This window comes from Heliangelus exortis, chromosome 25 (genome assembly GCF_036169615.1).
Source record: "Heliangelus exortis chromosome 25, bHelExo1.hap1, whole genome shotgun sequence".
NCBI classification, from domain to species: domain Eukaryota; kingdom Metazoa; phylum Chordata; class Aves; order Apodiformes; family Trochilidae; genus Heliangelus; species Heliangelus exortis.
Genome location: NC_092446.1, coordinates 2,729,089 through 2,741,274, shown reverse-complemented (window position 1 = coordinate 2,741,274; position 12,186 = coordinate 2,729,089). Strand labels below are relative to the sequence as shown.

General features: G+C 53.2%; 1 protein-coding gene and 1 long non-coding RNA gene across 5 annotated transcripts; one reads left to right on the top strand and one right to left on the bottom strand.

The window, feature by feature from the left end:
• Positions 1-742: 742 nt before the first annotated feature.
• LOC139807571 (uncharacterized) lies at positions 743-3,870 on the bottom strand. The gene is made up of 2 exons (XR_011730614.1): positions 3,660-3,870; positions 743-2,352 (listed from the first exon to the last, which is right to left on the bottom strand). It is a non-coding gene; the product is annotated as an uncharacterized lncRNA (long non-coding RNA).
• On the top strand, positions 2,179-10,477 carry PI16 (peptidase inhibitor 16). Of its 4 annotated transcripts, XM_071768687.1 has the most exons (7): positions 2,179-2,442; positions 4,815-5,033; positions 5,665-5,774; positions 6,519-6,607; positions 6,994-8,011; positions 8,084-8,682; positions 9,121-10,477. In XM_071768687.1, the coding sequence occupies exons 1-7, from the start codon at positions 2,179-2,181 to the stop codon at positions 9,252-9,254; spliced, it is 2,433 nt and encodes an 810-aa protein (XP_071624788.1). In that variant the 3' UTR covers positions 9,255-10,477. The 4 variants fall into 4 exon arrangements, with proteins under 4 accessions (XP_071624788.1, XP_071624787.1, XP_071624786.1 ...); XM_071768686.1 differs by having other exon boundaries at positions 6,994-8,682; positions 9,124-10,477; XM_071768685.1 differs by having other exon boundaries at positions 6,994-8,682.
• Positions 10,478-12,186: the final 1,709 nt, after the last annotated feature.

The following is a 12,186-nucleotide window of genomic DNA, read 5'->3' as shown; positions in this document are numbered from 1 at the left end:
GAGAGGAGCAGAAGATTAAGCTCCTCCAGAGTTCATAAAAACAGACAAGGAGAGGAGAGAGAGGTCCCAGGACACCGTGGTAGCCTCGTTAGACACAAGAGGAGGCCCAGCTGAGGACCCTCAAGATGTGAGTCTGTACAAGACCAGGCTTGGTCCCTGCTGTGGGATTTGTGTTTGGAGGGCACTGTCCTGAAGCTGGAGCTTGGGGACCCCCTCAGGTGTCACTCTGGGGCTTCTGTGCTGAGGTCTCTGGTTCCCCAGGGCTGTGGTGGAGGGGTTGGTCCTGGAGGGAGCAGGAGGAAATCCACATTCCTCAGACACTTACCTAATCCAGCTTCTCAGCTCCAGGGTGGGGTTTGGACCTGGAGCTCTTCCCCTCCATGGCTCAGACATTGGTCACTCCAGGAAGAGCTCTTGGGGCAGGTTGGGGGAGTTGAGAAATGGCCCTGCACCCCTTGGCCAGCAGCCACCTCTGACCTTGCTGAGGGAATCTGCTGTTCCTCAAGTGTCCCCACCAGCCCCTTCCCTGCCCCTGACTCCTCCAGGGAGGATTTTAGCCCAGATTTTAGCCCAGATTTTAGCAGATTATTATTTCAAATATTCATGCAAAACAAGTGAGGTTTAACTGTCCTCTCATATGGAATATTACCTTGTTTAAGAAGCAAACCTTGTTCATTATATACAACAGTACTTGAAACTTCAACATCTTAACATCCACAATGAAAACACAAGTAATAATGTATTCTTTTTTATTTTTTTTTATCACCTGTATTAATAGTTTCAATAAATATAAGACCACAGAAGTAGCTTCATCCTATGTGAATGCCCCATGAGCCCTGTCTGTCCCATTTTTCTGCACTCTGGTGCTGCCAGGCTCAGGATGCTGCAGTGCCAGGGCTGACCTGGAGCTTGACTCTTCCTCTCCACACCAGGAGCTGCTTCAGGGTCTTCAGCCTAAGGTCACAGCAAACTGGTGACAGGAATTGGAGCCTTTCCAGATGTCCCTGCAGGGCTCCAGAGATGGCCCAGCAGAGCTTTGGGAGGTATCTCATGATGGAGATGGGTTTGGCTTGACCCCTTAGCAATAAATGGGAAACTTCTGGTTTGAGAGAACCCAGTGAGGTGTTGATGTGAGACTCAGACCTTGCCTGCAGAAATTGTTGGACTGCTGAGTGGATGGTAGATCCTGGATTTAATGAAGCAGGTGATCTGCAGAGGTAAGAGATTTGGGGGGGCAGTGGGGGAGTTATTGAGGCCAGAGAGGTGATCGTGGTCCAAAGCAGAAGGAAAAATGGCAAAGTGTGGCCTGGGGACTGAGAGGAGGAGGCAGAGCCAGCAGTGTGGGATTAACTTGGCTCTGCTGGCCAGAGCTGCCCACCCCTGACCCTTTCTAAGAGGCTGAGTCCCCAAAGGCAGCTCCTGGAGCTGAGCCTGGGTGGTTGCACAACAGCAGATGGGGAGGAAGAGGCAGCAGCAGGGCTGGGGGGGTGGGGGGCTCTGCCAGACACCCCCAAACCATGGGGGGACACCTGAGCCCTCCAGGGGCCTTCCTGGGGAGGGACAGAGCCCCAGAGTGCAGCCTGAAGGCAGCTGAGGGCTCAGCTCCTCGTTTTTGGGGTGATTTCAGGTCTATGTCCTCTTCCTCCTCTCCACACCCTGAGCCAGGGAAGGGGCATCAGCCCTCAGCCAAACCCCATTCCCAGCAGGCTGGGGGAGCCCCTGGGAAGGGGGGGGTGTGTGTTTCTCCAGCTGCTTCCCCCCCAAGACAGGGCTGGATGAGGTGGGCTCTGACTCCCAGCTGGGGAGTTCTGAGCTGTGATTTATTCTCAGCACTTGCATCTTGTTCCCTTCCTTCCTAGACACAGCTGGGGCCCAGGGACAGGGGAGGAGGACCCTGGTGTCAAAGCAGGTCCTGCTGGGGGCTCAGGAGTCATTCTTAGAGTTTAGGAGAAAAGGGGCAGAAGGGAGAAGAGAGAATCTGTCACTGAGGGGATGGCTGGGGGCTGGAGCAGCAAAGGATGGGAGGAAAATGCCAATCCAGGGATTAGAAACCAGGCAGAGGGTCTGCTGTGGGGAGGGGACCCTGCACACTCCTTGGCACCAGCCCTACTCCTGCTCCTCCATCAGGGGTGATATCTGAGCTGGGTGTGGACCCTGGGGCTCCAAAACTCTGCTCTAATGAAGTTTCCTCCCCAGCCTTGGAGCTGTTGGGTGTTCCTTGCTTTTGGGAGGTGCTTTAAATCCGACTGCCAGAGCCGTGGGCTGCTGAGAGCAGAAGCTGAGTGCAGGATGCTGAGCTCAGGTCTTCCTCCTGTGTTCCTTTTGCTCACAGCACTGGAGCTGAGCTGGTCCCTGAGTGATGAAGAAAAGAAAATTATCTTGGATGGGCACAACCTGTACCGCTCCCAGGTCTCCCCTCCTGCCATGGACATGCTGAAGATGGTGAGTGGCTTTTCCTGCAGGGAGTTTCAGAGGGGGATTGTGTAGTGCAAGGAATCTTTGGGGGGACTGGGGTTTTCTTTAGGGGTGGCAGAGGAGTTGTGGGTATCAGCAGAGGGGTTCCCTAAATTGCCTTTAGAGAAAGGAGTTTCTTTTCACCTCCAGAGTTGTTTTGAGTGTTGTTTGAGTGTTCCTAAGTGGGACCCAAGTCCCCTGATGCAGCTCCCACTCCTGTGGGTGCCCACGGGAGCTCCTGGTGATGGGGAGGAGAGGCAGGGGAGACCCTGCCCTGAGCTGCTCCCCAGGCTGGAGGGGGAATCCTGCTGCATGGGGCATTTGCTTTCACCTATAGAAGGTAACATCAACTTCAAACATAACCTGCAGGTCATTCAGTTACTTGAGCTTCACATCAATCCTCTAATTCCCACAAAAAGTGGTGCCTGGCTGTCTCAGAGCTGGGGGAATCCCTCATTTTGCTTGGAGAAACTGAGTCAGGTGTCCACGATTGCTTCTGGGTGCAAAAACAAGCTCTGGAGCTGGTGCTGCTTTTTTGTCTTACACAAACCCTTGATTTGATTAAAATTTGGCTGTTGTGGCTTTCTCTTGCACCACATGTGATTTTTCTCACTGTTTGCAACACGTGTGGAGGAGGTGGAGGACTGGGTCTCATGGATAATTGGAGTGCTTTGCTCTTTGGGTTATGGTGTGCTTGGAGTAGACCTTTCTGTCTGGACCAGAAGTTGTCCAGGCTGAATTCTAAACCCTTGTGGCCTGGTAAATGGGAGTTTACCAAGTAAATTAATTTTTAAAGAAACCAAAAACCCACAAAAAAAAAAAAAAAACAAAACCAAAAACAAACCCCAAGTAATAAGAAAAACATATATTCAGGCATAGGAGGTCTTGACTGGTGACTTCAGACTCAAAGGGGACAGAGGTAGAACCCACACCACCATCCCATGGATCCCACCACAGCAAGGCTCAGGAAACTCAGAATAAGGGCTTTGAAGCCAAAGTCTTAGAGAAAGCTTGAGGGAAACAGCTTCTCAAGGTCCTTAAGCCAACAGCAATGCTCAACCTGTGAGTGCAGCTCCTGACTGAAGCTTTGAGTACAGATCCTGGGCTTTGAGGTTCTGCAGTGTGGTTCTGTTTCTGGTAAAGCACCCAGGACCCTTTGGCTTTGTTTTGAATTTTTTCCTTTTTTTTTTTTTTAAACACCAAACATTTAGCTTCCAGCAGCCCTGTATAATTTCTTGGTCGAGGTTTTCCATCAGCATTCTGTCCTCATCCTCCCTCCTGGGACATTTTCTTGGGTTGTCTGGGGCTCTGGGTTCACCTGCTGCCATGGCACCCTGCCCAGCTGAGCTCACCCCAGCTTCTGTTTGGGACACAGCTCTGGTTGCTGGGGAAATAGTCTGGGGGTGGTGAGGATGGGGGGGGGGGGGGATACGTAGCCTAAATCCACTTTTCTTTTTTTAATGAGGCACATCCAGCAGGTGGGAGTCCCTGTGGATGGTGTGCACTCCCCAAATTGGGTTTCCAGGCATCATTCCTGTGGCTTGGGGCCACTGTGGGATGTCAACCAACCTTCTGTGTCCCCAGCCAGATATTTCAGTGTTTTCTGCCCCCCACACACACACCTTGGTCCCTTAGCTCTGCTGCTCAGGACCCCATCCTCGTGTCCTCAGCTCCCTGGTGGTGATGTGCCCTGCATCAGGGCTGTGCTCTTGTCACCCTTTGGATCCTGCTCTGGCTCCATCAGGGAAGATCCCCCCTTGGACCTGTTGTTTTCTGGGCTGCCTTCCAGCAGAAGCAAAGCTGCTGCTTCCATCAAATGGTGCAAGGACTGTCCAAACAGCTGTGCTGTAGGGTTCCCCACGTGTGTCCCTGGGAGGAAACATCTCCTCCTTCTCCTCCTGCACCTCAGCAGGGCTGGTGGGGACCATCAAGGGGCTGAGAGAAGATGAGGCTGCCCCAGGAGCTGTGCAGCTGCTTGGGGAGATGTGTCCAGCACTCCTCCCAAACCCACCCTGCTCAAAGAGGGATGGCCCCACACTCCCTCCTGTGGGATCCAGGAGGAATTTCCCCTCTTCCTCCATCTCACTCCAGGCTGAGCTGAGGATGGTCCCATGGGGATGTTAGAGATGCTCCAAGCAAGGCTGTGAGGGTTGTGCTGAGGCATTGACCTTGCCCTCTTTGATCCATAAGCTGAGGTTTGGTGGGTGCTGGGACTGGCTCTGGAGCTGCCCTCTCCTGAGGGGTGGGGATTTGGATTGGAATTTGTGGCCAGAGAGCCCGGGGGGTCCTTGGTCTGTGACCTTGTGGATGTTGGAGAGCCCCAGGTCCCTCTCTGGGTGCTGACACCGAGCTCCTTCCAGACCTGGGACACAGAGCTGGAGGCCTTTGCTCAAGCCTATGCAGAGAAGTGCATCTGGGACCACAACAAGGAGAGGGGCAGACGGGGGGAGAACCTCTTTGCTATGGCACCAATCCTGGACCTGGAATTTGCTGTGGAAGATTGGAACGCGGAGGAGAAATATTACAACTTCTCCACTGCCACCTGTGTCCCCGGGCAGATGTGTGGCCACTACACCCAGGTACCAGGCTGCTGGGCTGGAGGGATGAGGTTTTTGGGTAAGGAGCTGTGCCAGAGCCCCAGCTTCTCCCCCCAGAGTCTTTGCAAAGGGATAGGGAACCAGGCAGGAATTCCGGGGCTACAAGAAGACCCGGGCATGGTGCCAGCTGTGACCAACCTTTTGGAGAGGAGCTTTTTATAAACAAACTCTGCAGCTCTTTTTGGGGGGGTTCTCAGCTTGCCTTAGGCTGGGATATGAGATCTGAATGTGCCCTCAGAGCTTGGGTGGGAGCAGAGAGGAACAGAGTTGGTGATGGGGAGATAGGAGGATGGGTGGGAGGACGGATGGATGGATGGATGGATGGATGGATGGAGGGGAGGGGAGGGGGTTCCAGGACCAAAACAGCTGGTGATGAGTGGTCTGTAGTAGGAAAGCCATAACACCTCCATATGTGGACAGCAGCCCTAGCTGGGTCCAGACAGGGCCAAAGGGCATGAATTCTAAAGCCAAGTGGGGATCTGGGCCATACCCTAAAAGATGAGAGGGACATTGGTGTGGTGCCAGAGCAGCCTTCAAGGCCAGGGGACAGGCTGCCAGCAGGCCATCTGCCTTCACCCAGTTACCCCAGCTTCACCCTTGGTCTTTTCCTTAGGTGGTCTGGGCAAGCACACATCAGATTGGCTGTGGGTCCAAGTTCTGTGGGAAGATTGATGGGCTGGACACAGAGGACATGTACCTCCTGGTCTGCAACTATTACCCCCCGTAAGTCCTGTGTCTCACCTGGTGTGGGGAAGGGTTTCTGTGCTGGAAATGTCCTTCCTTCAAGTCTCCAGAGCAGAACAGAGCAGGATTTGGCCTCGGTCAGAAATATAAAGGGCTTTGTTGGGTTGGTCACAAAGGAAGGAAGGGTTGTCTGGTGATTCCTGAGGTCTGCTTGAGCTCCTGGCACAGACCCAGGGAGGGAATTCCCTCTCTTCACCCTGAGAGCTGCCCAAGGCTGATGCTGCAGTAGCTGATGGTCCAAGCAGCAGCTCCCTGCTCTGTGCCTTGTTCTTTCCCCCAGCAGCAGCTGTCTGGAGCTGAGGAGCCCAACAGAGAGGGTTGGACATGGGAGGAGAGCTTGGTGCCCACTTGCAAATCCACTCTTGGGAATCAGTTGCTTGGGGCTGGTGAGACCAACAAGAGCCAAGGTCACTGCAGACCTTCTCAGAGGGCTTGAGCAGAAGGGAGATGAACTCACCTCTCCAGATCCCCATGGACTGCTCAGTTCTAAGGGGTGGTGAAGGATCTGCTCCATGGAGCTGTCTCCTCTGGTTGTAGCAGCCTTGGGGTCAGCCTGTTGGGTCAGTGACACAGCCTGTGGCAGGGGACCAAACCCTGTTGTTCACATTCAGCTTGAGTTTTGTCTTGGCCAGGACACTGCAGTTGAATCAGACCCCTCTTTGGGATGGGTGTTCCCCCTCTCCTCATGCTTTCTTTTTTTTTTTTGGCATCTTCTGCTTCCAGGGGTAACATGAAAGGCCGAAAGCCCTACAGGGAAGGACCCTCCTGCTCCCAGTGTCCCCAGGGCAGAGTTTGTGTCAACTCCTTGTGTGGTAAGTGCAGCAAAGTGGTGACCCATGGCACGAGGACTCAGACCCCTCTGGGTTGGGGTCTGAGCTCTGAACCCCTCTGGAGCTGTCAGGAAGCTTTGGGACTGCTGGAACATGAGAGATGAGGAGTGGTGACAGCCCCTGAGACAGCTCAGCTGCCTCCAGATGAGGAGGAGCAGATCAGGACCTCCCAACCACTGCTGCCCCATCCACCAGGATTCCCCTTGAGGGGGAGATGAGGTCTCCCCAGGCTGGAAACCCCAGAATGGGCTGAGTGGGGTCAGCTCTGCTTCACCCCTCTGCTGGTCCTGCTCAGGGCCTCAGGGGAGCTGCTGAGGGAGGGGAGCAGCCCCCAGCCCTAACCCACAGCATTTTTAATCTCTTACCAGAACCCATTGTAGAAGAGACCACTCCAGCCTCTGTGACAGCAAAGGCAAAGCCATCCACCCCAACCACAGCCCAGCCAGAACCCAGTACCACAGCCCAGCCAGAACCCAGTACCACAGCCCAGTCAGAGCCCAGTGCCACATCCCAACCAGAACCCAGTGCCACATCCCAACCAGAACCCAGTGCCACATCCCAACCAGAACCCAGTACCACATCCCAGCCAGAACCCAGTACCACATCCCAGCCAGAACCCACCACAACCCCAGCCAAACCAGAACCCACCACCACAGCCCAGCCAGAACCCACCACAACCCCAGCCAAACCAGAACCCACACCACCAGTGCCCACCACAACCACAGCCAAGCCCAAGCCCTCAACACCAGTGCCCCCCACAACAAAGCCAAAACCCAAAACCACAATCCCAGCCACAGCCAAACCAGAACCTCCTGCCATGCTCCCAACCACCACCACAGCCGAGCCCAAACCTGCAGTGCCAGCAGCCACCACAGCTATGGCCAAGCCAAACCCCACCATGCTGCCAACAACCACACCAAAACCCACCACAGCTGCTGTCACTAAGCCAACATCCACACCAAAACCCACTACAACCACTCCAGCCAAGCCAACACCCACCACAACCACCACTACAACCAAGCCAACACCCACCACAACAACCAGTACCACCAAGCCAACACCCACCACACCAAAGCCCATGACAACCACCACTACAGCCAAGCCAACACCAACACCCACCACTACAACCAGTACCACCAAGCCAACACCTACCACACCAAAACCCATGACAACCACCACCACAACCAAGCCAACACCAACACCCACCACACCAAAACCCACCACTACAACCAGTACCACCAAGCCAACACCCACCACAATGGCCAAGCCAACACCCACCACACCAAAACCCATGACAACCACCACTACAGCCAAGCCAACACCCACTACACCAAAACCCACCACAACCAGTACCACCAAGCCAACACCCACCACACCAAAACCCATCACTTCAACCAGTGCCACCACACCAAAACCCACCACAATGGCCAAGCCAACACCCACCACACCAAAACCCATGACAACCACTACTACAGCCAAACCAACACCCACCACACCAACATCTCCCACTGCTACAGCCAAGGCAACACCTGCTGTTACAACATCAGCAAGGCCAAAACCCACCACCACAACACCAGTACCTACCACAACAGCAAAGACACAGCCAAAAACTGCCACAACCACAAAACCAGAACCCACAGAACCAGAACCCAGTCCTACTGAGGCAGCTGGGCTCACTCTTTCCTTTGAGCCCGTGGTAGGCCTGGATCAGAAAGCATCTCCAGAAGCAGAGGTAGGGACTGGAGAGCCTGGGAGCCCCTTAACTACAGAAGATCCAACCTTGTTAGAAAGCATGGGCACAGCCTTCAGCCCCAAACCAGTCCCAGAAACAAACAAAGGTGATAAAAAGGATGGGAAAGAAAACTCAGCCTTTTCCAGCCCAGCTCCATCCCCTGGCCAAATTGTCCCAGAGATCAAGTTAGGTTTCAATAAGGCTGAGCTGATAACCCCCTCCAAGTCAGTGGTCTTCAGCCCCGAGGAGCCCACCTTCTTGCGTTTAACATCATCTTCCAAAGAAAAGAAAGGGCAGAGCCCTGCTTTCCAGACCTCCCTCTCAGGTAAGGAGATCATGGAGCCTCCCCTTGGCATGGACACTTGGATGTTCCAGGATCCCCAAGCAGCATGGAGAGAGCTTGGGAGGAACCAGTATCCGACTGGTCCTTTGGATCCTCCCCTCGTGTGTGGCACCAACCCTTTTCCTCACTTTTCCTCTAACACTGGAAGGCCTGATTGGACCTCTGCATCATGAAGCTTGGTTCTGTCCACAGTTTGCTCCCCAGTAACCCCAGTCTGGTCCCAACACCTCCAGGTCACTGCACGGCTGCCTCGCTGCACGTCACGGCTGGACCCGCATGAACAGGAATTCCTCTTTTCCCCAGCTCTTCCTCTTTTCCCCAGCTCTTCCTCTTTCCTCCAGCTCTTCCTCTTTCCTCCAGCTCTTCCTCTTTCCTCCAGCTCTTCCCCTCCTGATTCCATGTTTTCTTCTCTTCTTCCAGCAGGTTCCCAGGACACTGAAGAACAAGAGGCAGACTCAGACATGGATCAGCCCACGGCTGGAGCCCCCGGTACCTGCTTGGGGCTTTCACTCTTCCTCCTACCCAGTGTCATCTTGGTGAGCCTTCTGCTTTGAAAGGTCTTCCTCAGCTGTCTCTGCACCAGTCACAAAGACTTTCTTCAGCACTGGTTGTTCCACAACCCTGGTAGGCTTGGGAAACCCTTCTCTTCTTACACTGCCTTACCTGCTCCAGCCCCACTGAGCCACGGGCAGTCCCATGGGAACCTGGAGACCCAAAGGCAGGAGGGTTTCTGCCATGATGTTGGTGACCTTGGATGCTTCTCCTTTCTTCCCAGCCTGGGCTTTTGGTCTGTTTGCAGCCTGGAAGGGGTGAGCTGTCCCACCCCACTGTGTGGCTGGCAGGCCCCACCACACCGTGTCCCCATGGAGAGCAGAAGGACAGAGACAGAGGGGGGGGAGATGTGGTCCCTGGTTTGCTGTTTTTCTGCAGAGGAGACGTGGTGGTTGGGTTTTGGTGGTCGGCAGGATGAGTTTCCAACAAAAATGCTTTTCTCCCCTCCTGATGTATCTGAATTTTGGAGAAGTTTCATCTTCTTGTCCAAAAAGAGCATTGAGTTGGTTTGGTTTGGGTTTTTTTCCCCACAGGAGAGGATTTCTGTTTCCCTCCTGGTCCTGGTGTAGCTATGGCCAGTACTACCCCACTGTACTCCTTCTCCTCACACCTCAGCAGCCCTTCTCTCCTGCTTCTCCTGCCCCATGTACCCATTCCACAGTTAGTCCATTGCCACAACTTTATTTTACGCCTGTGCCTGCACCCAAGCACAGAAGAAAAACCTTCAGTGCTCAAGAGGAGTTCCCAGCTCCTCCATCCAGCTGTCCTCTGCATGGCTTCCTCCTTTGCATCACTTCAGTGTATCTGAATTTAAATACAGATCCTGGTTGTCCTATATTTTATGTGTGTGGTGGAATTTGGTCCAGGAGATCCAAATCACCCCCTGTGCTGGTACAACCTGAGGTTCACGAGAGCCCAGGGAATGGTGTTGGAGGTTACTGGTGGTTCCAGGATTTGGTTTTCCAGGGCCACTTTTGTTGTCTGGGATGCTGTGTGTTTCATTCCCTTGTGTTTCTGCTCCTTTCACCTGAGGCTTCCCAGGAAGGTGTGTGAAATACAGGACAAGCTGGAAGGGATTAGGAGACAGGGTCCTTTTTTTCTGGGTTGTTGCACCTCAAACAGATGAGGTGGGGAATGACCTGAAGGCCAAGATTTGCCTCCTCCCCCATGCTGCTGTGTCCTGTGCATCTCCAGAGCATGCACTGAATAAATCCTGTTGGGAAAATCTGCTGTGGGCTGTGGAGTGTCTCACTGGGGGGAGCTGTGAAACCTTCCTGATCGTGGGCTCGGGCAGAACCTTTAGAAGAGAACGTGGCTCCTGGGGTGCTGAAGGGTTTTTTTGGTTTTTTCTGGCTTTACAAAAGCATCCAGGAGCTGGCTGCAGGTTGGAACTTGGTGTTTTTAAGGCAATGTAAAAGTAGGAGAAGGAGACCAAGGGTGATGTAGGGAATATTTCCTGAGTGCAAAGCAAAAATGAGTCCCCACCATGGATTTTTGGGCAAAGAAAGTAAGAGGAAGAGAACTTGAAGCAAGGGAAAAAAAAAAAAAAAAGAAAAAAAAAAGATCAAAACTGGGGCTGGAGCATTTGTGGTTCCCTGTTTGAGAGGCCCAGCAGCCAGCCTGAGCACACACTTCTTCATCTTTGCAGCAAAGAAAGAAACTCCAAGAAAATCCAGATCCCCAGTGAATTTTCTGCAGCATTTTCACTGCAGAACATCCCTTGGGTGCCTCCAGCTCAGGTAGAAAGGACCCCCCCAGGCATCCCCTCCCAGCAGGGGCTCAAACCTTTGCTTTTCCCTTTTCCCCATCCTTCTGGCTCTGCTTTTCCCTGGATTCCTGCTGCAGGAGCCCAGCTCTGGAGCAGGGATTCAGCTGCCTGTGGGGTTTTTGGAGGTGTCGGGGCCGGGGAGGCTCTGGGCAGGATCCTGTGGAGAGGTTCAGGGTTGGATTTAATCACAAAGCTCAGGTGGAGTTAGGGAGGGGATTAAAAATCACCTCCTGCTGAGATGCCCTGGGTGCTGTGTCCTGAGAGGCTTTTGGGGAAATCCTAAAAAACCCCAAAGCCAACCCTGGGTTTAGGGGAAGGTGATGGAAAACCAGCAGAGCAGCCACAGGGAGGGGGAAAGGCTCAGGCAGGAATGGAGCTGGAAGAACATTTCAGAACCCTGCCTTTTTTTCTGTGTGTGTGTGAAGGAGAGTGTAGCATTAAGTCCCTATAAATAATCAAAAGAACAGAAATGCTTTTTAAGTTTTTTTAATTATTATTTTTTTTCCCACCCAGCAAAATCTCAGAGCGTTTGGTCAACACTTGGTTTTCTGTTTAAAGGCTGAATCCTGGAACTCAATGGTCTTTAAGGTTTCTTCCAGCCCAAGCCATTCTATGATCCTATGATCCCATCCTGGAGCCAGGAGCAACCATGCTGCTGATTAGCAGAAGCCCATCAAAATAATTCTAGGATTTAAAATATGGTGATTTTGGGGGCTGGTGATCCTCACCAAAAACTGTTGAGTTTTGTTTTCCTTAAGGGTTTGACTTCTGGAGACACACACTTGTGCAAGGACCTATTTATAGAGTTCTTTGCAACAGAAAATTAAAAACCAGAGGGGAAATTCTCTTTCCTCTTCCCCATCAGCCCCAGGCAGCAGAGCTGAGCTCAAACCAGCACTTGGGGGGTTTGGTTTAATCCTAAATGGAGGGGGGGGATGTTAAGGAAGGAATGGAGGTAACCACATGGCAGAGGGGGAGGACACAATAATGTCCAGGGGAGACTTTTGCAGCACTTTCACTCCCTTTCTGGGGTTGGGGTGAAGGATGCTCTGCCAGCAGGGTGAGCCAGTGCTGATCCCTGGGGGAAAGGGACCAAGAGCCTGGGAAAGATGCTGCTGGGTCCTGGCAGCCCCGTGCCCAGGTGTGTGGGGGGTGGAGGAGGAGGA

Coding starts and splice junctions, on each gene's coding strand:
- PI16 (XM_071768685.1), top strand. CDS start 2,179: ATGAAGTTTCCTCCCCAGCCTTGGAGCTGTTGGGTGTTCCTTGCTTTT. Junction 5,775..6,518: donor GTCTGCAACTATTACCCCCC/GTAAGTCCTGTG, acceptor TTCTGCTTCCAG/GGGTAACATGAAAGGCCGAA. Junction 6,608..6,993: donor TTGTGTCAACTCCTTGTGTG/GTAAGTGCAGCA, acceptor ATCTCTTACCAG/AACCCATTGTAGAAGAGACC.